The sequence below is a fragment of the Schistocerca serialis genome, chromosome 2 (genome assembly GCF_023864345.2).
Source record: "Schistocerca serialis cubense isolate TAMUIC-IGC-003099 chromosome 2, iqSchSeri2.2, whole genome shotgun sequence".
Lineage (NCBI taxonomy): Eukaryota > Metazoa > Arthropoda > Insecta > Orthoptera > Acrididae > Schistocerca > Schistocerca serialis.
This window is the reverse complement of record NC_064639.1, coordinates 312,673,175-312,701,141: the sequence shown is the minus strand read 5'-3', so window position 1 is coordinate 312,701,141 and position 27,967 is coordinate 312,673,175. Positions and strand designations below refer to the sequence as shown.

The 27,967-nt window shown below is 41.2% G+C and overlaps 1 protein-coding gene across 3 annotated transcripts in view; it reads right to left on the bottom strand.

Moving 5' to 3' along the window:
- Positions 1-27,967, bottom strand: part of LOC126457099 (BRCA2-interacting transcriptional repressor EMSY-like) — a 320,327-nt gene that overhangs the window by 172,326 nt on the left and 120,034 nt on the right. For all 3 annotated transcript variants that reach the window (XM_050093126.1, XM_050093127.1, XM_050093128.1), the window contains exon 7: positions 5,066-5,312. In XM_050093126.1, the coding sequence (XP_049949083.1) occupies positions 5,066-5,312 (247 nt within the window). The remainder of the gene's footprint in view (positions 1-5,065; positions 5,313-27,967) is intronic.

Sequence of the window (27,967 nt, the reverse complement as noted above, 5' to 3'; positions counted from 1 at the left end):
GGCCAGTGATGAAGTGCTCTGTCACGGGCTGCCTGGCGGCCGATCCATCGCCTCGGGTAGTTGACGTTCAGGTACTAACCTTTTTCGTAGGACTCTCCATACAGTTGATTGTGGAATTTGCAGCTCTCTGCTAGCTCTGCGAGTCGATTTTCCTGGGCTGCGAACAAATGCTTGCTGGATGCGTGCTACATTTTCATCACTCTTTCTCGGCCGTCCAGAACTTTTCCCTTTGCACAAACACCCATTCTCTGTAAACTGTTTATACTAACGTTTAATACACCACCTATCAGGAGGTTTAACACCATACTTCGTTCGAAATGCATGCTGAACAACTGTCGTCGATTCACTTCTGCCGTACTCAATAACACAAAAAGCTTTCTGTTGAGCGGTCGCCATCTTAGCATCAACTGATGCTGACACCTAGTCAACAGCGCCTCAAGCGAACAAATGTACAACTAAATGAAACTTTATAGCTCCCTTAATTCGCCGACAGATAGTGCTTAGCTCTGCCTTTTGTCGTTGCAGAGTTTTAAGTTCCTAAAGTTGTGGTATTCTTTTTGAATCACCCTGTATAATAAGTACTAAGCAAGTCACACATTTCAGAAAATGACAACACTGATGCGTCTTTCAATGCTGCAAGTTTTTGAAGCAAATGAAACATCTCAGATGCAATCCACAACAAGGAAAAAATCTTTTTGCAACAATGGATCCTATATCTGAAATGCTATGAAATGAAGTTGCAGACATCACACACCTGTTTCATAATCTTCCTTTGTTTCCTGAAATGGTGGAAAAGCTGGGGGGGGGGGGGGGGGGGGCATCAGCCGCAATGACTGGGGGCTGGTGCTCAAGGGATCTACCGTAAAATATAGTTAAAAGAGGGACTAACTCAGCAACAAATTTGGTATGAAATCCGATAGGTTTTCTATTGCACCTTGAAGCTTTGTTTAATTTTATTGATTTGAACTGTTTCTCAACACCACTGACACTAGTATCTATAGCACTATTTTTGCAGTGGTGCAAGAATTAAATTAGTGAAATACCCTTGGCATTTCACTTATAAAGGAACATTTGAAAATAGAGTTCACCATTTCTGTTTTTGGTCTGATACTCTCATTTTTAGTCCCAGCCCCATTCATGAGTGTTTGGACACTAATTTTGGTATCATTAACAGTCTTTACATATGACCAGATTTTCTGGTGGTTTGAAACAGATACTATAATAATATTCTGCTACAGTAGTTGTTGAAGACTTCGCACACTGCTCTTTTGATAGACGAAAGACCACAACTCATCCCTAAGGGCATGAGACAGAGACAGCTGAACGAGTCCAAGAGAGGCAGCTTAATGCCACAGCCAAAGTATTGGGTTCTGCCTGTACTACAGACAATGGATGGAAGCCCCTAGTATCAAACTCACAATAAAAACTGGCCTGACTGAGGAACATCAGCAAGTGTCATGTGTTAGTTTTCAGGTGCTTTGAAATCTGGAGTAGAGAAAAGACAGACCAAATGGACCATGGCAAAATACAGTATCAACAATGAGGTTTCACCAATTAGACAGTGCCCATATATGGTGTCACTGGCTGAATGCTGGAGAATCTGGAGGAGGAAATGGAAGAAGATACTGAAAGATGACATCTTTGAACCTTCAGAGAGTCCTTAGTTCTCTCCTGTCATTCTTGTGATGAAGAAGGACGGCAAGGATGGCACACTGTGTTTCTGTATTGACTACTGACGGTTGAACAAAATCATGAAAAACAATGTCTACCCCTCTGTGTGCACTGAAGACACCCTAGACTGTTTGAGAGGAGCAAAGTCTTTCTCAGCTATGGACATGCATACAGGCTACTGACAAATCATGGCTGACAAGGCTAACTGGGAAAACACTGCCTTCATAATTCTTAATGACCTCTATGAATTCAAAATGATGAACCATATAATGCTGCAGCTATATTTGAATGTATGATGAACAACCTGTTTCAGCACCTTAAATGTATTTGCTATCTGGATGAAGTGATATTTTTTTGATGGTATTTGAAGGACATATAAGCCACTGAACTATCGTGCCGATGAGTGTTCAAACTGATGGTCTCTGCCTCAATGTGAAAAAGAGTCTCTTTACCATCAGAGAAACAAAACTCTTGGGGAACCTAGTTACTGATGACTGAGTCTGTCCCAACATTGAGAAAATAAGAACAGCTGAAGGTGTTCCAACTTCCTGGTACATTTGTGATGTGAGCAGTTTTCTTGGAATGTGCCCTTACTACTGGTGATTCATGAAAGACTCCTGTGCCAAAGCATGTCTGTTGCAAGAACTACTGCAGGGAGTCAACAAATTTTCTGAAACAAGGTGCAAGAAAGATCTTTTCTTAATCTTAAAAAGGCATTAATGTCTTCTCCAGCCCTAGCATTGCATGATAAGTGTGATGACTTTATCAGTTATGGGATAGGTGCAGTTCGAGTACTAATCCAGGAAGGCGTCGAATAGGTGATAGTTTATGCTTCCAGAGTACTCTCCAAATCTGAAAGGAGCAACTGAGAAATAATTCTTTGCAGATGTTTGGGTCATTAACAAGTTCCAACTGTATTTACTTGGCATAACATTCACTATTGTGAAGACCACCATTCTCTATCTTGGCATCAGGTCACTGGTGAGATGGACATTGAGGCTTCAGGAGTATATTGTTGCATTGGTATATAAAAATGGATGCAAATTCATGGATGTTGATTGCCTTTCAAGGACTCTTAGCAACAGAATACAGCAGCATGGACAAAATCTCAGTCATCGCTGTATTAAATGACATTGATCTTGAACAGTGGGAAGACCCGGCATTGTTGAAAACCATAAAAGCCTTGAAGAATGAAAAACCAACACTTAACAAACATAACATTTTATAAGAAGAAATACAATCCAGTTGAGCTGAAATGGTTGTTCATCATCCCAGTTCATCTACAGCACTCCAACATCTGGTCACCTGGAATTTGCAGCAGCACCATTCCACCAAACTGGAACTGACCTCTTGCAGAGGTTCCCAAATTCGACAAATGGGAATTGATGGATAATAGCCTGTACTGACTCCCTCACCATCTCAACTATCAGCAAAGCTCTCAAAATTTCATTGTTCCTCGTAGAAGACATTATTCTGAAGCACGGAGCACCCAATGAGATGATCTCAGACTGCGGAAAAGTTTTTTAGTCGAGCCTAGTTTCAGAGGTAATTTCACATGCTGACATCACCCACAGGATGGCAACTGGCTACCATCCATGGACGAATGGTCTCACAGAATGCTGTAATGAGATGTCGGCAGATATACTCTCAAATGATGTTACAACTGGACGACACTCAGGTTGACTGTGTGAAACACCTCATCACCCTGACTGAAGAAGCAAAATAGCTGGCTTGAGTATGGACCCTGGACACCCAAGAGACAGGCGAGAGTGTTTTAATGCCAAGCACTGGCTAGTGAGACATAAGCCAGTAGACTTGGTATGCCTGTGCAGAAAGTGGGACTATCAGAAAAGTTATTAAAGTGTCGCTTGTCGGCTGTCACATTCAAAGTCGACAGTTAGTACTCATCATGAAGAAGACTACAGCATGGAGATACCACCCACGTCCTCCATGTGAGGCCCTACTACAGTCCTAATGAGTACATTGAAAATGGGGGCTTCTTGTTCAATGACCCTGAAGACCTGCTTAACAATCACAGAGCCTTGATGCTTGTCATAAAGAACAGCATGTGACAACATATCCAGAAGGCAAGGGTCTGACCATGCTGCAACACGAAAACTAGATCCTGGATACTGCATATGGCACCAAAACAATGGGTTGCTGTTTTTTGAGGAAAGGGAGCAATGCCATGAGCTGTACTGGATGCAGTGTGGCACAGCAGTTAGCATCACTGGCTGGTGTGTTGCACGACACCACCACAAATTACTTGTTATTTAGTATTATCACTTCTGAAAAGTCATCAAAATTTCTTATATGTGTAATTTTTGTATATTCTTGAATATTCCATGCTTGTATAAACAGTAGACCACTCTGCCCTGGAGGACAGTTGTGTTCTAACTGTATGTTAGTGTTTGCATTAAATGTGCATTCAGTACCAAGTGTTGTACTATGTTGATGGTTCTGATTTTGGATTTGGACTTGATTCTGTTTACAATAGTACAATAACAAGAGTGAATATATCTTGAAGTCGATACTAGAAGTAGAAATAACTTCCATACAGATTAGGCACGTGCCTTAAGGGTTCAGGATGTAGTTTTATATTCTGGTGAAAAAGTCTACAACATGTTACAGGCGAGCATTGGGCAGAAAATTCAAATCCCACAATATATTTAAAAACAAAGTAAAAGGATATGTCGTCCCCCTAAAAGTTACCAGAATACTTCGACTCAGAAATTCTCACTATCCATTGACAGTTTCCTTCTTATTTCATAGATGCACACTGCAATAGCCAACAATAATTAGAGAGTTCATATTTCGTTTATAAATCTGTAAGACTTCCAACAACATTGTGTTCCTGAATGTTATTGTATCAGGTCAGCATAATACTGTAATCTGTGAGCATTCTGTCAACTAGCATTTTATTTATTATCTAAGTACTTCATACAAAATCTTAGCTCTTTTATTAACAGAATGCACTATATCCAAGTTTCCTAATTTATATCAAGGAACATTACACCCATATGGGGTTCATTGTTCTCCTGCATAATCACAATGGGTGTAAATGAAATAAAAACGTTTACATCATGTTTGCTGTTTTCAATTAAATTTTCAATTTTGTAATACGACAAATTTAAAGTTTAAATATACTATCGTCATTGGAAGCATGTTTGCTGAAGCACTGTCATGTTTAATTAAGGATGTGGATGTGGATGTGGGTGTGTGTGTGTGTGTGTGTGTGTGTGTGTGTGTGTGTGTAGGTGCGCGCGCAAATTTTTATAAGCTAAGTACTTACAAGCTCAAATTAAGAACACTACAAATACCAATGAAACTAATAACTAATTCTGTAGCTGATGAATAATGCATTAGAAATATGCAATACTGTTCCTTTACTTACCAGGTGATGGGAGAGTAACAGAGCTAGATGTACTCGTCGATATGGTGAAAATATTTCCCACAGCACTGGAACCTGGTGGAGAGATGGGAGCACGACTATGAGGTTGGCCACTAAGGATGAGTGATGATGGTCTCTGTGTTGTATTTGGTGAACCACAAGCTGAGACAGTTTTTACCACAGGCACACTCAAAGAACGTTGAAGGATACTTGGAGAACCAGGTGCTCCTGAGCTCGACATAATGATCACCTGTAATGATTCATTACCATCAGAATAATAACCATGCAAAAATATACACATATTATAATTTTTTGTTTCTTTGAAAGGAAAAATAAAAATAAAAAGGCATTCAGCAGCTTAAATATATAGCCACTGCCTTATGACCTGCAAACATGTTTGAGATGTTGTGTCCACTTGCAGTGTAGAAAGTCACTTAATCTCCATGTCAAATTGGTAATGCAACATTTTCTCTGCAGTCACAGGGTCATATATTGATTCTGTTATGCCACAGCTCTGCTGAGCATAGTAGAAGGAACCTGTGCCCAATTCAGCAACCAGATGTCATGGAACAGTGGTGCAAGAAGCCACAATGGTGTGTGTTCTTGCACAAGAAGCTGTATTTGGACTATCTACACACTGCAGATGTCATGATCTGGGGCTACTGAAAAGCGAAGCTGCGGCATTGTCATAGCAGACCACTAAGTACCACTGAATATGGGAAGGAGTGGGCCACAAAGACAGTGATGTCATCATTGCTCAATTACTCTACCACAAGCCTCACACTCAGCTGGAAAGGAAAGTACAGCTACTTCAGAAGTAGTAATGGAATGAATTTACATAAATACTGCTCATTTTAGACAACCAGTTTCAGGCACCACCAGGAGCCAGCTACAAGCACAAGTCTGCACCGGTCAACATCCCAAAATACATCATCAAGACATCTCCGCTATCTGTGTGGCTGTCTGAGTCTGAATGCTGCCGACAAGGTGCCTTCTAGCTGGCCAGCCACCTGCTGGGTAACTTCCATCCACTGGAGGCTACTTACCCCAGGAATCTGCAGTTTATATCTGAGACATTTAGCAGCCCAGCTGCTGTCACCTTGTGTGGGCAAATTCTGCTGCTGTTCATTAAAAAAAAAAAAAAAAAATGGTTCAAATGGCTCTGAGCACTATGGGACTTAACTTCTAAGGTCATCAGTTCCCTAGAACTTAGAACTACTTAAACCTAACTAACCTAAGGACATCATACACATCCATGCCCGAGGCAGGATTCGAACCTGCGACCGTAGCAGTCGCGCGGTTCCAGACTGTAGCGCCTAGAACCGCTCGGTCACCCCGGCCGGCGCTGTTCATCACTTAGGTGGAGGTGGGGAGGGGGCGTGGGGGAGGGGAATCCACACAGTCATCTGCACCAAGCTCCATAGTTTGACACTCCGTGCCTTGGCACATCCTGCACTGAGTTGGGCGTATACTTAGCCAACACGATCAAACTTGTGGAGTCTGTTGTAGTGGAGGGCTGATCGACTGCCTGGGAGCTGATGCAACATTGCACCAGTGGAGAGCTGACCATATAACTTCACTGCCTGCTAGCTGAGGTGACACCACTTGAGTGATGTGACGAAAGATCGTTTGCTGACTTAAGCACAGTTCACTGAGCGAGGTCAGCCAGCACCTTGGGGGTGATATGCTAATGTATTCTCGCACCAAATAGAAGAAGAATGTTAGACATCCACTTCGTACCTATATAGGACACCACAGAAAGAACAAATGGGGGGGGGGGGGGGGGCAGCTGAAGGCCTCCCTGACACTAGCAGCTCAGCTCCACCACCCACAGAAAATGTCATATACCCATGACCTCTATGAGTGGTGCAGACGTGTTTCTGCCACAGACAGCTGCACCAAAGATGGCGTCAACAGCCACAGCGGGCACCATCTAGAATGCAGCAGGGAGAGTGGACTGACTGATTTCTACTCTCCCCTCCTGTGTTTTGTGTGGAACTGAGAGACGAGACTGCCATAGGAACTTAAGGATGAAGTTTATTAAACACGACAAAGTTGTAGAGCATTCACAGTTTTGAGGTACTACTAGTGAGGATTACAGTGGCTGGCATCTAGCGAGGTGCATCCAGTGCAACCGGCCATTTACACATGTAGCATCAGTTATGTGTGACGTGCTGCAGGCACGGGCATTATGCTGAACAATGTACTGAATCAAGATGTTTAATGATTAGACATAAAGATTAGAGGTAGTAGTGTTTTAAAGCTACTGCTGCCCATGTTGTGGTTTTTGCTTTGTTTCTCTACTCCATTTATGTGTACTGGATAGAGGTTCCACAATGTCTGAGTCAAGGCTACTTGCAGTTACTATACAAGAAGCAGTGCAAACTTTCCTATGACAGGCAGCTCAATTGAGAACTGATAACTGGGAACTATGAATGACTGAATGCTGCAAGACTGCAGAGGGCCTTGTCCGGTTTGACTGATCCCTCATTTCAGATGCTGCCTCATTTCAGCTGCTGCCTCATTTCAGCTGCTGCTAGTCTGGTTAGTCCCTTCTTGGGCAAGGCAACAGAGGATGTGTTAGAATTCATAGATGACCTGTTGTCAGCAGCAAAGATGGGTTTCTGGACAGAAGGGCAGTTCTTGCAGATAACCAAGTTGCACCTGATAGGGGAAGAAAAGACATACATCATGTATCATGTAGACTTACGAAATGCCCTTCAAGTTGAGAAACTTAAAGAGGGTCTGGTGCAGCATTATAAGAAACAGAATACTTCCAGATTGTTCCATGGGCAACTAAATGGGATATCACAGGGGAATATTGAGTTGGTAGAAAATTTTATGGACAGAATAAAAAAGATTAATGCCAGTAACTACCAACTGACAGAGAATGATGAAACAAACAAAATTATTCTGCAGGAAGCAGAACATAGGGCATTAGATGCTTTCTTAACAGGACTGCTGCCTGATATGTTGAGAAGGGTGTTTGGAGAATCCCCAAATCACCTCAATGGCACCATCAGGGTGGCCACAGAACCCAAAGAGATAGACAAAGTACACTACTGGCCATTAAAATTGCTACACCACGAAGATGACATGCTACAGACATGAAATTTAACCGACAGGAAGAAGATGTTGTGATATGCAAATGATTAGCTTTTCAGAGCATTCACACAACGTTGGCACCGGTGGCGACACCTACAACGTGCTGACATGAGGAAAGTTTCCAACAGGTTTCTCATACACAAACAGCAGTTGACCAGTGTTGCCTGGTGAAACGTTGTTGTGATGCCTCGTGTAAGGAGGAGAAATGCGTACCATCACGTTTCCGACTTTGATAAAGGTCGGATTGTAGCCCATCGCGATTGCGGTTTATCATATCGCGGCATTGCTGCTCGTGAAGGTCGAGATCCAATGTTAGCAGAATACGGAATCGGTGGGTTCAGGAGGGTAATACGGAACGCCGTGCTGGATCCCAATGGCCTCGTATCACTAGCAGTCGACATGACAGGCATCTTATCCGCATGGCTGTAACGGATCATGAAGCCACGTCTCAATCCCTGAGTCAACAGATGGGGATGTTTGCAAGACAACAACCATCTGCACAAACAGTTGACGACGACATTTGCAGCAGCATGGACTATCAGCTCAGAGACCATGGCTGCGGTTACTCTTGACACTGCATCACAGACAGGAGCGCCTGCAATGGTGTACTCAACGACGAACCTGGGTGCACGAATGGCAAAACGTCATTTTTTTTGGATGAATCCAGGTACTGTTTACATCATCATGATGGTCGCATCCGTGTTTGGCGACATCACAGTGAACGCACATTGGAAGCGTGTATTCGTCATCACCATACTGGCGTATCACCCGGCGTGATGGTACGGGGTGAAATTGGTTACACGTCTTGGTCACCTCTTGTTCGCATTGACGGCACTTTATACAGTGGACGTTACATTTCAGGTGTGTTAAGACCCGTGGCTCTACCCTTCAATCGATCCCTGTGAAACCCTACATTTCAGCAGGATAATGCACAACCGCATGTTGCAGGTCCTGTACGGGCCTTTCTGGATACAGAAAATGTTCGACTGCTGCCATGGCCAGCACATTCTTCAGATCTCTCACTAATTGAAAACGTATGGTCAATGGTGGCCGAGCAACTGGCTCGTCACAATACGCCAGTCACTACTCTTGATGAGCTGTGGTATCGTGTTGAAGCTGCACGGGCAGCTGTACCTGTTGACGCCATCCAAGCTCCGTTTGACTCAATGCCCATGTGTACCAAGGCCGTTATTACGGCCAGAGGTGGTTGTTCTGGGTACTGATTTCTCAGGATCTATGCACCCAAATTGCGTGAAAATGTAATCACATGTCAGTTCTAGTATAATATATTTGTCCAATGAATACCCGTTTATCATCTGCATTCCTTCTTGTTGTAGCAATTTTAACGGCCAGCAGTGTAATAAAAGTACATGATAAAAGGAGCCTCTTCTCTGCTGATGGAAGGTTTTATCGATGATGGCACTTGGGTCACATTCACAGGCAGTGTTGCCAATTGCAGTGTAAAAAGTATGATAGTGTGGTTTGGAACTGAGAGAAGGATTGTAGAAGTAAGAGGCAAAATGGGCAAGGAAAAACTATATAAGTAACTGTCCTTTAAACAACATTGGGAATTTCAAATCTTCCGGATGTCATTCTCAGGAAGTTTCAATGATATGAATACACACATAGTGAGATGAGAGCATAGATTATTATTAGACACAGGGCCTCGCATGTTTGTAGTAAGTCTGGACCTCTTGGGGGAGAGATAGTTACCCTCCACAATATAGCCTATATGGGGCATGGAATAATGATGTAGGGTCACTAGGTACACCATATTAGGTTTTCAGGTTGGAACAAAACAGGTCTGGGAAGGTATAGAAGTTTTGCCCCATGCAGGTGAAGGGTACTACACAGTCTTAACAGCTAGATTTCCTGTATAAACACCACATACAGATTTAACTTTGGAAATGTAAGATGGAACTCGGTGGGGCATTGTTCCAATTGGAGGAAGCTGTTGCTAATGATGTTCTGCCGCAATGTCCCTACTTCATTGAGGGCAAACCACCTAAACTGCAAGCAAAGCCATTACAACACAATTTGCATGATACTGTGCCACAAGGCACAGGAAAATTACTTTAGGTGAACATGGAAACAGAAATACCTGCAAACATATTGTGTGTGAACCACTGGAAGAGAATGATGTATTGGATGCATGGTGATGTTTTGTATGTATGAGTGTCATACACATACAGGAAGTGGATGGCAAATGAGTGGTTTCTGTCAATGTGGATTAATTTTTGTGCCAACCTACTACTGCAGCGGATGACCGCTAACAACAGATTATGGTTCGGAGGAATCCTGACAGCAACGCAAGCATGTTGAATAATGCTTTTTGTGCACCTGCAGGACGTCGTGATATGAACCAAAGTGTGCACAATAGGCTGCATGATGCACAACTCACTCCTGACGTCCATGGCGAGTTCCATCTTCGCAACCACGACACTATGCAGCTCGGTACAGATGGACCCAACATACCGAATGGACCATTCAGGATTGGAATCATGTTCTCTTCAATGATGAGTGTCGCATATGCCTTCAACCAGACAATCATCGGAGACGTGTTTGGAGGCAACCCGGTCAGGCTGAACACCTTAGACACACTGTCCAGCGAGTGCAGCAAGGTGTAGGTTCGCTGATGTTCTGGGGTGGCATTATGTGGGGCCGACGTATGCTGCTGGTGGTCATGGAAGGTTCCGTAACGGCTGTATGATACGTTAATGCCGTTCTCCGACCAATAGTGCAACCATATCAGCAGCATATTGGCGAGGCATTCATCTTCATGGACGACAATTCGCGCCCCCATCGTCCACATCTTGTGAATGACTTCCTTCAGGATAATGACATCACTCGACTAGAGTGGCCAGCATGTTCTCCAGACATGAACCCTATCGAATATGCCTGGGATAGATTGAAAACAGCTGTTTATGGATGACATGACCCACCAACCACTCTGAGGGATCTATGCTAAATTGCTGTTGAGGAGTGGGACAATCTGGACCAACAGTGCCCTGATGAACTTGTGGACAGTATGCCACGACAAATACAGGCATGCATCAATGCAAGAGGACGTGCTACTGGGAAGTAAAGGTACTGGTGTGTACAGCAATCCGGACCACCAGCTCTGAAGGTCTCACTGTATGATGACACAACATGCAATGTGTGGTTTTCATGAGCAATAAAAAGGGCGGAAATGATGTTAATGTTGATCTCTATTCCAATTTCCTGTACACGTTCCGAAACTCTCAGAACTGAGGTGATGCAAAACTTTTTTTGGTGTGTGTAGTAATAGCCTTTCAAATTTACAGCACAAACTAACAAACATGTAATACTTTTTGCATGAAACAGTATGTCTTCATATGATCTTCATGTCATCACACGACATACAACAATATGTCAAAACACATTTTATCATTGTCAAGAGGTCTATTCACTTTCTATTAATTACATCTAGAAATACCAACTGTTATGACTCATTCCCACAGACATGCACACCAATACAGAGGAAGATAAATGGTTAATATCCCAACAGTGATGAGATAATCAGTGACTAGGCTCAAGCTCAGAACAGAAAAGGATGGTTAAGAAAAATCAAGTACATCATTTTCAAAGGAACTATTGAAAACATAAATCAGATGGGCATTCAGAGATTTTAATCCAACTCCTCCCAAATGAGAGATCAGTAGCTTAACTACTATGTCAGCTTGCTCAATTGCTACAAAAACTGTACAAAACTGAAATGAAGTGTAATTCAGAGATGAATACAAATACAAGAGAAAGCAATTGAACACACAATGTCAGCTGCCCACAAAATAGGAAATCCTGTTCTATAGTAATTACATCAAAACTATTGTGCTACTTTCTTGACTTGCTTACAACGCTATATGTTACTGGACACTGCACACTGGAAACATATATTAGGATGTTCACAAAACAATCACTGATTGTAAACAATCACTTGTTTCCATTTAGCACAGAAATGTCATTCTGTATTGCTATCTCTTGACTCAAGCCACCAGTGTTTTTACAAAGTGTATGTTTCATTACATAATACTACATTAACTCCAAATTGCTTAACCATTCTCTTCTGGTATTTTTACTTCCACCATGCAAATCTAAAATATACCTAATCCTAACTTTTACGCCTCTCTCCAGTAGCCACATAATGATATTCACATTCTTAATTGAGCAAGAATAGATCTTAATTTTGTTGTACACCCGGAAGTCATTCATAGAATCTTGGTCTACTTCTCACTAAAGCTTTGCAGCTGTATGTATGAGGAAAATAGCAAGCAACTTCTTGGTACCATCATTCTTTCTCCCCATTCCTGTTCTGTTTGTAAACAATGCTCAGAATGAATGGCAGAGAGTAAGACTCCATACCCGAGCTTGAATTTCTCTGTTTTTACCATCATGATCATTTTGCAAGATATATGTGACATAATTCTGTGTTACCTGACTATTCTTAGAATGCATGCTTCCAGAATCTTAACAGTAAAACTATCTCTGATGCACAATGCCTCTCTTGTAGCATCTGCCACTGGAGGTGGATGAGCATCTCTGTGGTGTTTATGTGCTTATTAAATGAAGCTATGAACAAATCTTTACATATTTTCTAGGAATCCTTTGTGGTAAGGTCCCCAGACTGCTAAACAATACACAGGAATCAAATAAACCCTGGACTGATAAACAATACTCCTAGATCGAATGAATGAGGGTTTGTAAAGTACCTTTTTGTGTGTGAATTACATTTCCTTCAGATTCTTCAAATGAATCTCTGTCTGACACCTTAGGTCACTCTGGATGCATACACCTACCCATATTTTTTAAGGTTGTTACCGTTTCCTGTGATTGATCATGAACTGTGTAATCAAAGAATGTGGCACAAAAAGACTATATTTATGGAATTTAAAAAACAAAGTTATTTCCTGATGTACTGGTAATGCCCATTTACAATGGTGCATTATTTCTTAAGTTAGTTAGTGATTAGAATACATTCCTGAAGTGTCACTATGGAATGGCTCTAAGATACTCAACTACAGCAATAAAAACCTCTTAGGAATCCATGGCGGCTGTAAATTGGTACTTTGTGAACACTGAAGTCAGAAAGTAGTTGTTGCAACAATTTATAGTTGAAATCCACTAGTTTTTCATTTACCACAGCATCTTTGTGCCAAGTGCTGTCCCCACGGAATATGATTTTTTAAAATCCAGAACACTTATCACACAAATTGCTAAAAAATTTTTTATATATCTCCTTATGTCTGCACTTAGATTCAAAGGGAGCAGATAATGAAAGCACAAATCTTATGAAACTAGAAAAGATTTGTGAAACTTTGCAAAGTGCTTGCATCCTCCTCAACCAGTCCAACAATATGACAGTGCCCTTTCTGAGGTTATCCAGTGTGGGATGCACTTCAAGTTCCAACTGGAATGAAGCACACTCAATCAGGTTCATGTCAACAGATACTAAAGGCCATTCCATTCAGTTGATTCCTGCCTCCTGGAAGAAGATATTCACTATGTGCACACTGTGTGATTGGGTATTGTCATCAAGAAAGATGAAACCTTTGCCAAAATGTTGAGCGTAAGAATGGGCAATAGGTACAATATACAAGCTCTGATACTTCACAGTGCTTAAATTACCTTCAACAGGAATGAGAAGCACCCAACACAAGTAAGTGCTACCAGCCCAAAACCTGTGGGACTGCATGCCTGAGATGTGCACTGGTCCCTGACCAGATCATCTCTGAACATTCCAAAACAATCATCAGGCATAAGACGAATTGTGAACATGATGATGGAGACCACATGGTGTCACTGATCCAGGCTCCATTCCAGATGTTCCTCCTTGTCCACCTTTTCTGTGCATGATGTGGTTAGAGGGTTTGTATGTTTGTTCATATTGGATACCTAGGTGAGCTCAATGGATCGTGTGGATATGACAGTGTATTATCTGTGTCAACACAGCTGTCCGAACTACTGTCAAAACAGCAGTCTGCAGTTCTGTTGCATTTTCTTTGGGCTGCCTGCCAGCCATAATTTTGTATGTAGTGGTCATCAGCTACTGGTATTGACCAGTGCCAGGCAGATCTTAAACATTTTGTATTTTATGATAGTAACTGAATTTTCAAATGGATTTGCTGAGATTGATGTCAACTCAGTGGGCAATTTCTGTGCTATACTTTTTGCTGTAAAGCAAGGATGTGTGCAAGATACGAGCTTTAAATGAACCTTTGAGGCATGCTGACAGACTGAATAATGTGCGCAAGTCACATTCTCGCATCCGCAATTGGAGACTGCAAACCCGGGGTGGCTACTCAAACCCGAAAGAGAGAGAGAGAGAGAGAGAGAGAGAGAGAGAGAGAGAGAGAGAGAGAGAGAGAACTCCAGGTGCGAGGATGAAGATGGTGTCAAGAAGATCCAGATAAATTACTAATGATGAGTGGGATGGGGGTTAAAGTCATATCACAATAATGGCGTTTCTTTCCTCTCAGCTAAGCTATACTACAGTTTTAAAGATCGATAATTTACATCGTATTTTAGAATTTGTGATTCATAAAAGTCAATATAACTAAACTTTGAAACTAGGTTAAAAATGCAGAATTCCCTGAGACTTTAAGAAATTCCCTGAGATTTTCCAGATTTTTCCACATAAAATGCAATTCCATGATAATTTAATGTTTTCCAGAAATAGCCATCCCGAAACTCAACTAAAATACACCGAGAAAGCAGGTTTATTTTTACCTATGTTACACAGTAACTATATGTAGCAGTCCTATAGTTGAAAGAGTACTGAGAGATTTCCAATACATAAATACTTAAAAAACACAAAGAAACTAAGCAATAATGAGAATGGTACAAAACTTTTTGAGCATTTTCTTTTGTTTTATTCAGTTTCTCAACCAGTCTAGCATAGTACGAAGGCCGTTCAGAAAGTAACCTCCGGTTGATTTAAAAAAATACACCAAGTTAAATAAAAATATTTTAATATATACATCTTACAACTACATCTTTGCACTATTTTTCTACATAGTCTCCATAGCGATTGAGGCACTTATCGTATCTCTTCACAAGCTTTGAAATTCCTTCTGCATAAAAATCACCCGCTTGTGCCTGGAGCCAGCCTGTGACCGCATCTTTGAGCTCTTCATCGTCATCAAACCGCTGTGACCCGAGCCATTTCTTCAAATGCACGAAGAGGTGATAATCACTTGGCGCCAGGTCTGGGCTGTAAGGTGGATGGTTGATAATGTCCCACTTGAAGGACTCAAGAAGGGCCGTTGTTCTGCGAGCAGAGTGAGGATGGGCGTTATCGTGCAAAAAAACGACACCGGAAGTCGGCATACCACAGCGTTTGTTCTGTATAGCCCGTCGTAACTTTTTTATTGTTTCACAGTACACGTCTTGATTAATGGTCGTACCACGTTCCATGAATTCAACCAACAACACCCCTTTGGCATCCCAAAACACCGTTGCCATCAGTTTTCTGGCAGAAAAATCTTGCGAGGCTTTTCTTGGTTTGGTAGGCGAATTTGAATGTGCCCACATCTTTGATTGTTCTTTTGTCTCAGGGTTCACGTACTTAATCCAGGTTTCGTCACCAGTCACGATTCTGTTTAACAATGGTTCTCCTTCGTCCTCATAACGTGACAGAAAGTCTAATGCAGAGGCCATTCTTTGAGTTTTTTGGTGGTCGGTAAGAATTTTGGGCACCCATCGTGCACAGAACTTACGGTAACCCAATCTTGCTGTCACTATCTCGTACAAGAGAGTCTTAGAAATCTGTGGAAAACCAGTAGACAACTCCGACATTGAGAAACGTCGATTTTCACGAACTTTTGCATCAACTGTCTGAACGAGTTCGTCAGTCACCAATGATGGTCTACCACTCCTCTCTTCATCATGAACGTTTTCTCGTCCACTTTTAAATAAACGTACTCATTCACGGACAACTCCTTCACTCATAACTCTTGGTCCATACACGGCACAAAGCTCACGATGAATAGCTGCTGCAGAATATCCTTTGGCTGTAGAAAACCTTATGACAGCACGCACCTCACATTTGGCGGGGTTTTCTATTGCAGCACACATTTCAAACTGCCACAAAAACTAAACTAGCGCAGGTACGACGTTCACTCGACCACGGCTTGATGCCGACTGACCTGTTGAGTGCGTGAACGCACAGATGGCGTCGCTACTCCCCCCACAACCCGCATTGTGACCAATCGGAGGTTACTTTCTGAACCGCCCTCGTATTTACAAGTCTGGTAGGTAATCTACCCCATCGGTCCAAAAAGCTTCAAGACTGGATAAAAAAAAAGAGAGTTAAGATGGCAATTTTAATGCTTCAAATGTTATACAGAGTCTGCCCCATTTGAGCACAACACACAGAGCATTCCATTCATAAAACCACTTGAAATTGTCATAAAAGTCTTGTAGGATATTGCTCAACTTGCACTTTACAATGGTTTGAACACTGATTATAGTCAAAGCATTGACCTTTCATATGATTTTTTGCACTTTGTCATTTTGTGGTAGGTGTGTATTGATAACAGCAAGTCTCATCAATCTCATGTTTTTTTTAAGAACTGTCCACATTTCGCATTTCAGTCAAGTCGTGACAAGGGTCTATGTGTCATCATTCTTGTTTGGGAGTCAAGCTGTTGGGATAAACATAGTACACACTTCTGGGTAATGTCTTTAATAATTGATTTGTAGATGTCACTCCATAGCATTTTGTGACACAACATCATTGACAAACTACAGTTGCACATCCACTGCTTAACATTTCCATCTCACAACTGATTGGTCGAATGCACATTTGTTGTTTACAGTTGTTAGTTCAACCTGCCACCACAGTTGCTGCACTGACGACACTTACACACCACGAATAAAATCAGTTTCGGAACATTTAAATGGATGGTGTACAATATTTTGCTTTTCATAAAACAATGGCCATAAGCTTCCAGCAGATGAGAAATCTTTGCCTCTCTTTCAATATGTTTATGTGTTGGCTATTTCATTCAACATTCACTCCTCATGCTCAAATACATTTTGAGTATGTTTCAATGTTTCCATCTGTGGTTGCTGTTGTGATGCATACTTCATGAACTTCAACAGGACTATGACTACATCAATTTGGCTGTGCATTTATTTTAACTGTCAAAAATGAACGAGCAGATTTCTTTCAAACATCCACCAACTTTAGATTACTTTCACTGTTAATAAACTGTCCAAAACACCATTGCAGTGTATTCCACTTTCTCCACTGAAGGAAGGAAACAAAATGTAACCACTTAAAAAAAATCTACATATCAAAGTAACCCTTGAGTTACATTACTATGCAATCAAAATTACAAAAACAAATTGTCACTGAACGAGGGGGTCCAGTTGTCTCTTGGCCACAGTTTGGCAGAGGCCATTGCTGCGGACAGCCAGTTTGTTAATTGTCAGGTCCATGTAGAATGTGGCACAATGGTTGCAACTATTTTAGTAGATCACATGGTTGCTTTATCAGGTGCCTTGCCTTTGATGGGGGAGGAGATGCTTGTGATATGACTGGAGTAGATGGTAGTGGGAGGATGTATGGGACAGGTCTTGGGACAGGTCTTACATCTATGTTTACTGCAGGGATATGAGTTAGGGGGGCAAGGGGTTCAGAACAGGGATGGAATACAGGTGGACAAGGATATTGTGTAGGTTGGGTGGGCAGCAGAAAACCACTGTGAGAAGAGTGGGGAGGCTAATGGGGAAGATATTTCTCATTTCAGGGCATAATAATAGATAGTCAAAACCCTAGCAGAGTATCCGATTCATTTCTCCAGTCCTGGGTGGTACTGAGTTACAACAGGTCGCTGCTTTCTGGACAAACAGTATATGTGTTTGGGATGTGGTATAAGGAGCAACATCAAAGAGCAGCGAAGCCTGACAAGACGTATACAATCTATACCTATGATAAATTAAAGTTCCCATCATATTTTTCTGTCTGTGTGTGAAGACCAACCTCAGGAACTGCAGAGAATTTGATACAGTTTTTGTGGTACTGACAGTGACTTTGTTGATCGTACATCGCATGTCGTACACATCTCCGCATAAGAAAATACATTTAAAAAGGCCACCAGTGCACCACTGCGAGCCTCATTCTCTCCAGGACTCACCATCTTCCTATGGGTGGTCTTATGGATGCTGCCAGAGGAGGCTCCCTTCAATTTACCTCACTGCATGTATGCGTCTTTTTAAGATGTCGCACAACTGGCTCTGTCCATGTCTCAAAAGACTTGCAGAGACAACAACTACTATCAAGTAGTGCGACAGCACTGATATTCAGTGACAGAAACTCTTACTCAGTGACTACCATTACTGCATAGGCAATTCAATTATTGTGCGAGTACTAGAGTAAGCGTGAAACTCAATGTTATGTATAATTTAAGTTACCTCGTATACACGGAAAATAAATATGATCATGTTTTACTCATTTACTGAATGTCTTATGCCACTTCTTACAACTACAAACACAACAGACATTTCTGGTGATGGGGTTAGATGCACGGCCGTTTCGTCTTTCTACTATGTATATTCATATTCTACATAAATGTATTTAATTTCTTGTATGGAATAGCAGCCACAGGAGAACCATCACTTACTGCACTTGCAGCCAACAAATACAAACATTACCGTCAAGTATTACCTGACTGCTCGTAACATGCAAACTTCGAATGAGGCGCAGAAATCTGGCAGCGAATTGCCCATCTCCCTTCCATTAGTTTGATCCAAAGTAAGAGGACCATGTGGAGTACAAGATGTAGTTGGAGCAATATTTTGCAGCCTACAAAATCACAGGTGACCTATCACATTCTTTCTTTTTTTATGAGCGGGGGTGAACATTTTTAGATTGTGTAGGAAGCTGTTTCCCCAAGTACAGCCCCAACCCTACTCTATGAGGAAGTCGTTTAGAAGTTGGTTGAATTTTTCAAGTCACAGATTCACATAACAAATGTTGGTTTGAAATTTTTTTGTACACATCGCCATAGTAATCTATCCTGCAAGGAATAGATCGCTAAAGTCAAGGGTAAGGTGAGGACTTGTAAATTTAACTGCATTTGTGGAGCTTCACTTCAATACAAAATGCTTTGCGATGCACTTGAAGAACCTTTCTGACTATGGAACATGGGCTGAAATTTTACAGCAATGCAATCCTGGTCTCACTGATGTACTTACTGTAATTGAACCTCAGGAAGTGCAAGACTTTGTTGAACCAGAATTTGGCATGCTTGTTGTTGCAACACTTACAGTGGATAGTTCTATGTGGACCCAGCCCCACGTAGCTCATGGTGACAATGCCCGCAAGCAGCAGCACAGGTAGGTGAAACATCGAACCTGTTTTCCTATACGTTTATGCACTCTGCAGTCTTGTGCTGAGTGCTATGTAATGCACGACCACAAGCATTGTTTCTTCCTCCAAGCAGAATTCTGACACTGCAGGAAATAAAGACACACACCAAGTGTGCCTGCAAAAGAATTGCAAAATGAGCTCTGATCCAGGTAAATCCAAAACTGAGAAAACAGAAATCAATATGATCTCACATTCTGAGTCCATCTCCTCATCACTATAGCCACAGAGGTTGTAAACTCAAATAATTGATCAGCAAAATGCTCAGTCAGTCACAAAGCAGACAAAGGCAGTCTTCTGAAAGTTGTAACTGACACTCACATTCTGAGAAACAATCACACACTGTTCATATTTTTATAGATTTGAAATCCAAACATACCATTTCAGTTAGATACTGGTGTAACATTTCTTAATCAGAATACATATGAGCAATCGGGACATACTAAGCTAAAGGAATCATCTCTGGATCTCACGGTCAACAACAGACAAAAATATCTATTCATGGACATGCACACTGCAAGTAGAAAGTAAAAATGCGAACTACATTTTTTTTATAGTGCTACTCACTGCAGTTCTAGTTCCAATACGTTTGGCATGGATGCATTTGATTTCTTTGGTTTAGATATTCAAGATAAGTACACCCTATCGATAGTCAAATTTTTCATACCAGTGTTCATTAGTTTAGTGAGAAATATGGGCACTTGTTCAATTGCACAGTGGGACATAAATTTTTAAGCACACATTATGCTCAAAGGCACTGCACAACCAAAGTTTTACCACTCACATCTGATACCTCACCCTATTTGTGACGGTTGCTTCTGAAACGAAGAGACTGGAAGAAAGTGTTTTGTAACCCATGTCCGCTAGTCAATAGGCTTCTCCTCTAGTTATCACGTGAAAACTAGAAGGGAAACCTAGACTTTGTGCATACTTCAAAACCACAGTTAATGCTCAGACAGTTATTGGTGCTCTCCTGCTTCCACTTCTCAAGAAGCTTACAGATCACATAGCAGATGGACGATTCTTTTCCACAACCGATTTAGCTGATGCTTATCTTCACCTTCCCCTGGATGAGGAAACGTGAAAAAATTTATGGTGGTCAATATGTATGTCAGCTTGTGTTAATCCCAGCATCTTTCTTTCAGAAATGGATCTGCTCCATTGTTATTTCAAACTTTCCCAAACTAGCGATATTGAAAGTTCTGTGTTGTTCAAATTATTTGGATAACATCATTGTGCCCGAGAAAACATTGGAAGAGCTTCTAAAAAATTTGGAATCTCTTTTTCAAGTTTTAACTGTTGTAGGCCTTAAGCACGATTCACAAAAAAGTCCATTTTTAATACCAAAACTGAATATTTTGGACAGCTCACTGACATCCAAGGTGCTCGTCTCTTGACAAAGCATTTAGAGGCCATCTGGACAATACCTTCTCCTAAAAATGTACAGTAACAATAGACAGTTTAGGTCAACTGTTGTTGTTGTTGTTGTGGTCTTCAGTCCTGAGACTGGTTTGATGCAGCTCTCCATGCTAATCTATCCTGTGCAAGCGCCTTCATCTCCCAGTACCTACTGCAACCTACATCCTTCTGAATCTGCTTAGTGTATTCATCTCTTGGTCTCCCTCTACGATTTTTACCCTCTACGCTGCCCTCCAATGCTAAATTTGTGATCCCTCGATGCCTCAGGACATGTCCTACCAACCGATCCCTTCTTCGAGTCAAGCTGTGCCACAAACTTCTCTTCTCCCCAATCCTATTCAATACCTCCTCATTAGTTACGTGATCTACCCACCTTATCTTCAGCATTCTTCTGTAGCACCACATTTCGAAAGCTTCTATTCTCTTCTTGTCCAAACTATTTATTGTCCATGTTTCACTTCCATACATGGCTACACTCCATACAAATACTTTCAGAAATGACTTCCTGACATTTAGATCTATACTCGATGTTAACAAATTTCTCTTCTTCAGAAATGCTTTCCTTGCCATTGCCAGTCTACATTTTATATCCTCTTTACTTCAACCATCATCAGTTATTTTGTTCCCCAAATAGCAAAACTCCTTTACTACTTTAAGTGTCTCATTTCCTAATCTAATTCCCTCAGCATCACCCGACTTAATTCGACTACATTCCATTATCCTCGTTTTGCTTTTGTTGATGTTCATCTTATATCCTCCTTTCAAGACTGTCCATTCCGTTCAACTGCTCTTCCAAATCCTTTGCTGTCTCTGACAGAATTACAATGTCATCAGCGAACCTCAAAGTTTTTATTTCTTCTCCATGGATTTTAATACCTACTCCAAATTTTTCTTTTGTTTCCTTTACTGCTTTCTCAATATACAGATTGAATAACATCGGGGAGAGGCTACAAGCCTGTCTCACTCCCTTCCCAACCACTGCTTCCCTTTCGTACCCCTTGACTCTTGTAACTGCCATCTGGTTTCTGTACAAATTGTAAATAGCCTTTCTCTCCCTGTATTTTACGCCTGCCACCTTTAGAATTTGAAAGAGAGTATTACAGTCAACATTATCAAAAGCTTTCTCTATGTCTACAAATGCTATAAACGTAGGTTTAACCTTTCCTTAATCTTTCTTCTAAGATAAGTCGTAAGGTCAGTATTGCCTCACGTGTTCCAACATTTCTACGGAATCCAAACTGATCTTCCCCGAGGTCGGCTTCTACCAGTTTTTCCATTCGTCTGTAAATAATTCGCGTTAGTATTTTGCAGCTGTGACTTATTAAACTGATAGTTCAGTAATCTTCACATCTGTCAACACCTGCTTTCTTTGGGATTGGAATTATTATATTCTTCTTGAAGTCTGAGGGTATTTCGCCTGTCTCATACATCTTGCTCACCAGATGGTAGAGTTTTGTCAGGACTGGCTCTCCCACGGCCGTCAGTAGTTCTAATGGAATGTTGTCTACTCCGGGGGCCTTGTTTCGACTCAGGTCTTTCAGTGCTCTGTCAAATTCTTCACGCAGTATCGTATCTCCCATTTCATCTTCATCTACATCCTCTTCCATTTCCATAATATTGTCCTCAAGTACATCGCCCTTGTATAGGCCCTCTATATACTCCTTCCACTTTTCTCCTTTCCCCTCTTTGCTTAGAACTGGGTTTCCATCTGAGCTCTTGATATTCATACAAGTGGCTCTCTTTTCTCCAGAGGTCTCTTTAATTTTCCTGTAGGCTGTATCTATCTTATCCCTAGTGAGATAAGCCTCTACGTCCTTACATTTGTCCTCTAGCCATCCCTGCTTAGCCATTTTGCACTTCCTGTCGATCCCATTTTTGAGATGTTTGTATCCCTTCTTGCCTGCTTCACTCATTGCATTTTTATATTTTCTCCTTTCATCAATTAAATTCAATATTTCTTCTGTTACCCAAGGATTTCTATAGCCCTCGTCTTTTTACCTACTTGATCCTCTGCTGCCTTCACTACTTCATCCCTCAGAGCTACCCATTCTTCTTCTACTGTATTTCTTTCCCCCATTCCTGTCAATTGTTCCCTTATGCTGTCCCTGAAACTCTGTACAACCTATGGCTGAGTCAGTTTATCCAGGTCCCATCTCCTTAAATTCCCACCTTTTTGCAATTTCTTCAGTTTTAATCTATAGTTCATAACCAATAGATTGTGGTCAGAGTCCACATCTGCCCCTGGAAATGTCTTACAATTTAAAACCTGGTTCCTAAATCTCTGTCTTACCATTATATAATCTATCTGATACCTTTTAGTATCTCCAGGATTCTTCTATGTATACAACCTTCTTTTATGATTCTTGAACCAAGTGTTAGCTATGATTAAGTTATGTTCTGTGCAAAATTCTAACAGACGGCTTCCTCTTTCATTTCTTAGCCCCAATCCATATTCACCTACTATGTTTCCTTCTCTCCCTTTTCCTACTGTCGAATTCCAGTCACCCATGACTATTAAATTTTCGTCTCCCTTCACTACCTGAATAATTTCTTTTATCTCATCACACATTTCTTCAATTTCTTCGTCATCTGCAGAGCTAGTTGGCATATAAACTTGTACTACTGTAGTAGGCATGGGCTTCGTGTCTATCTTGGCCACTATAATACGTTCACTATGCTGTTTGTAGTAGCTTACCCGCACTCCTATTTTTTTATTCATTATTAAACCTACTCCTGCATTACCCCTATTTGATTTTGTATTTATAACCCTGTATTCACCTGTCCAGAAGTCTTGTTCCTCCTGCCACCGAACTTCACTAATTCCCACTATATCTAACTTTAACCTATCCATTTCCCTTTTTAAATTTTCTAACATACCTTCCCGATTAAGGGATCTGACATTCCACACTCCGATCCGTAGAATGCCAGTTTTCTTTCTCCTGATAACGACGTCCTCTTGAGTAGTCCCCGCCCGGAGATCCGAATGGGGGACTATTTTACCTCCGGAATATTTTACCCAAGAGGACGCCATCATCATTTAACCATACAGTAAAGCTGCATGCCCTCGGGAAAAATTACGGCTGTAGTTTCTCCTTGCTTTCAGCCGTTCGCAGTACCACAACAGCAAGGCCGTTTTGGTTAATGTTACAAGGCCAGATCAGTCAATCACCCAGACTGTTGCCCCTGCAACTACTGAAAAGGCTGCTGCCCCTATTCAAGAACCACACGTTTGTCTGGCCTCTCAACAGATACCCCTCTGTTGTGGTTGCACCTACGGTACGGCTATCTGTATCGCTGAGGCACGCAAGCCTCCCCACCAACGTCAAGGGCCATGGTTCATGGGGGGAGGTTAGATCAACTATATTAAATTAATTCTGAATGCAGTGCAATTGTTGCTCCTTTGCATAGCCTCTGGTGTAAAACTATTGTTTTCCAATGTGTTGAAGAATGCAAACAGTCATTTCAAAAGTTGAAAAATGCATTGCTTACTCACCTGTGTCTTATTCACTACAATTCACAAAATTAATAGTGCTTGCAGTCGATGCACCATCACATGGAATAGGAGGAATGTTGGAAATACTGAATTCCCTTAGCTTCCAATTCTGAGATGTTGAACAATGTCCAAGTCAACTGCAGTCAGCTGGAGAAGGAAACCTTACCTATCATGAAATTCCACTAATATTGCATGGCAGAAACTTTTTTTCTAGTGACTGATCATAAGCCATTGACTGCTTTTTTTCACTCTTTTTATCTAACAAAAGACTTGCTTGATTGTATAGCACAGAAGCTGCATTGTTGGTCACTATTTCTTTCCAATTACCAGCATGAAATTCTTTATCACCTACGGTACAGCAAGCAAAAACAGACACACTGTCTTGCTTAGCTATGAGAAGTGATTCAGAAATCGACATTTCAGAAGCTTCTTGTCTTCAAATTGACCAATCTGATTCACAAGCACTGCAAGCTTTTCTCAATGACTGTCAATGGATTACAACACCTACTGAACAGGATCAATCACTATAGTTGCCCAAGTATTATATTCAGATGGGTTGGTCTCATAATCTGAAATCCATTTCAATTGCAGTAGTATGTAAATATCATGATTATTGCAACAGCCTTTCTTTCCAGAATGATGTAATTTTATTGCATACTTTTAACGAACAAACAACCAAATGATTCACATGTCTTTACAAAAAAATGTTTTGAAACTTTTACATGGAGGACATTGGGGAATCATTGAAACTAAGCAGCTAGACACCTGCATTGTGTGTGACTCTGTCTTTATAAGCAGATTGAACAAATATATATGCACAGACACCCACACAGTGACGCACCAGGAATTTTTCAATTGGTCTTGACCTGACAGTCCTTTGCAACACAGCAATATTGATTTTGCTGGTCCTTTCTGGAACACACTGTGGATAATTATCATCGATACAGACATTAGATATCAGTTTGTCATTTCAGTGAATTCGACAACTAGTGCTAGCACTATTAAAGCAATCGTTTCTGTCTTTTGTTCAGAAGTCTTGCCATAAACTATCATTTCAGAAGATGATCCACAGCTTTCTTTGTTGTAATTTAAACAATTTTGCCAACAAAATGGGATTCAACATGTCCAAATAGCTGCGTCCTCTCCTCACTATAACGGTGAAGTTGAACATTTTGTTTACATTTTTAAGACTCATATGTCCAAACTTGGTGCTTTGCACTCAAGGGAAAATATTTTGTTGTTGTTTCTCAGTGCCTATCACACCCTTCTTCTTTATGACACTTCACTGGCAGAATTATTACATGGTCATCATTACCACATTGCTGCACCTATTTCACCGTCAACATCCTGTTTCAGATGCCAACTTCACAACAAAGTTCTGTACAAAGGAAGAAGTTTTCTATCATGTCTATAACAAGTGTCATAACTGGAAACCTGGCATTTTCACTTAGATGAGTGGCTCAGCTCAGTATACTGTTTGCAGCAAAACAGGCACCCACTGACAGCAACAAAACCAGCTTTGTTTGATCCCAATATAGATTTTCATTTTTCAGAAATGCTGCTTCTGAGCAGCCTTTGCTGGTGCCTGACATTTGGGTGCATGCGTCAACAAGTGACTGCCATGTTTGTCACTGTTCACAGTAATGTCCATCACGGACATCGAGCCTGCATCAGCCTCACCATCTTTGATGTCCTCAGCAGCACCACTGCTGCATCCACCTGGGCTGCTGCATGGAAGTCCTGTCTCCAGCTTTTCGGCAGATGTTCCTGATGGTTTGCAAGGGTTGGTTGGTGCTATCTGCCATTGTGTCGCATCCACCTTCAGCTGCACCACAGTACAGGGCTTCCCTATGTCATCAAACACACCCAAACTATGTGACAACAGTGCATAACTGGGCGGGGGAAGGGGGAGGGAGGGGGAATGCGGTTTGACAGTGTCTTTATGAACCGCACATAGTGAACTGCACACACCTCCACATAAGAAGATATGTTCAACTTGCTGTCTGCATACCACTGTGAGCCTTTTTCTCTAAAGGATTCACCTCCTTCCTATGGGGGGGGGGGGGGGGGGGGGGGGGCGGGGGGGGGGGGGGGCACTATGGATGTCGCCAGAGGATGCAGTTTTCACTTCAACTCACTGTATGAATTGTATTCATTTGTATGTCTTTTTAAGATGCTGCACACTGGGCTCCAGCCAGATCCCAGAACACATGCAGTTAGGTAAAAACTACTATGAATTAATACAACACTATTGATATTCAGTGACAGAAACTCCTATTCAATGGATGACATTACTGCACGCAAAATGTATTGTACTAGTGTGTAACAGAGAATCAAGAGACTTCAAGTTTTGTATAATTTAAATTACATTGTATATAATGTAAATAAATGTGCTGTTTTGCTCATTTATTGAATGCCTCTAATGTCTTGCTACCTCTTACAACGATGGAGGCAACAGTTCTCACTAATAGAATGATTCATGAGGGACATTTGTGTAAATTTATTACTGCCATGCCAGACAGCCGTAGATACTTAGAGCTACTCACGCGAAGCCAGAGCGAGTCACTAGTAATGCATAACTTAATGACAAATTTACACTTCAACAAACAATAAAATAAAAAATTCACGTAAAAAAGATAGAAAATTAAAATATATGAGGATATGCATGTTATTTAAAAAAATTAAAAATAAAAATACTTTTCATTCAACAAACATTTTGTGAATATTATGAGATGACTGATGTGTATGCAACAATTTAGAGTTTCACATTCTGGGTTACTATGTAATTCAAACTTGGGATATATTAGCAGTCAGTGTCAACACATAAAACTAAATTCAATGCAGGTTATATCATACAGCAGAAGGGACCTTATACTGCAATACATAAACACCAGCTGGTTAATCTTTGGAAACAGTTAGCAGTTAGGCACTAATCATAGAGAGAAGTGTCAACAATCAGGATGGTTGACTGATAAATTAGCTGATCAAAATTATCTGGACACCTATTGGTGGACATTAATATGGAGTGAATCCACTTTAACCTTTATGGTGGCTTAAACTCTGCTGAAGACACTTTCAAGTGTCTGAGTCTCTGTGGAGAATGGCAATCCGTTCTTCCTCAAAAGCCACAAGCACAGACAGTAGTGATGTTGGACACTGGGGTCTGGAGCAAAGTCAATATTCTAACACACTGAAAAGGTGTTCCATTACATTCAGGTCAGGACTGTGGGTTGGCCAGTCCATTTCAGGAATGTTATTGTACACAAACCATGGTATCACAGATGCTGCTTTATGACAGGATGCATTATCAAGCTGATACAAGCAGTCATTATCTCTGAATTGTTCCTAGGCTGTACACCATGCACAATGCTGAAAAATTTGTTCATATTGTTTCGCACTTGCAATAAGGAGACCGCAATCTAACAACAAAAACATCCCCATACTGTAACACCACTTCCTCCGTACTTCAACTACTGGCACTACACATGAATGTAGGTAA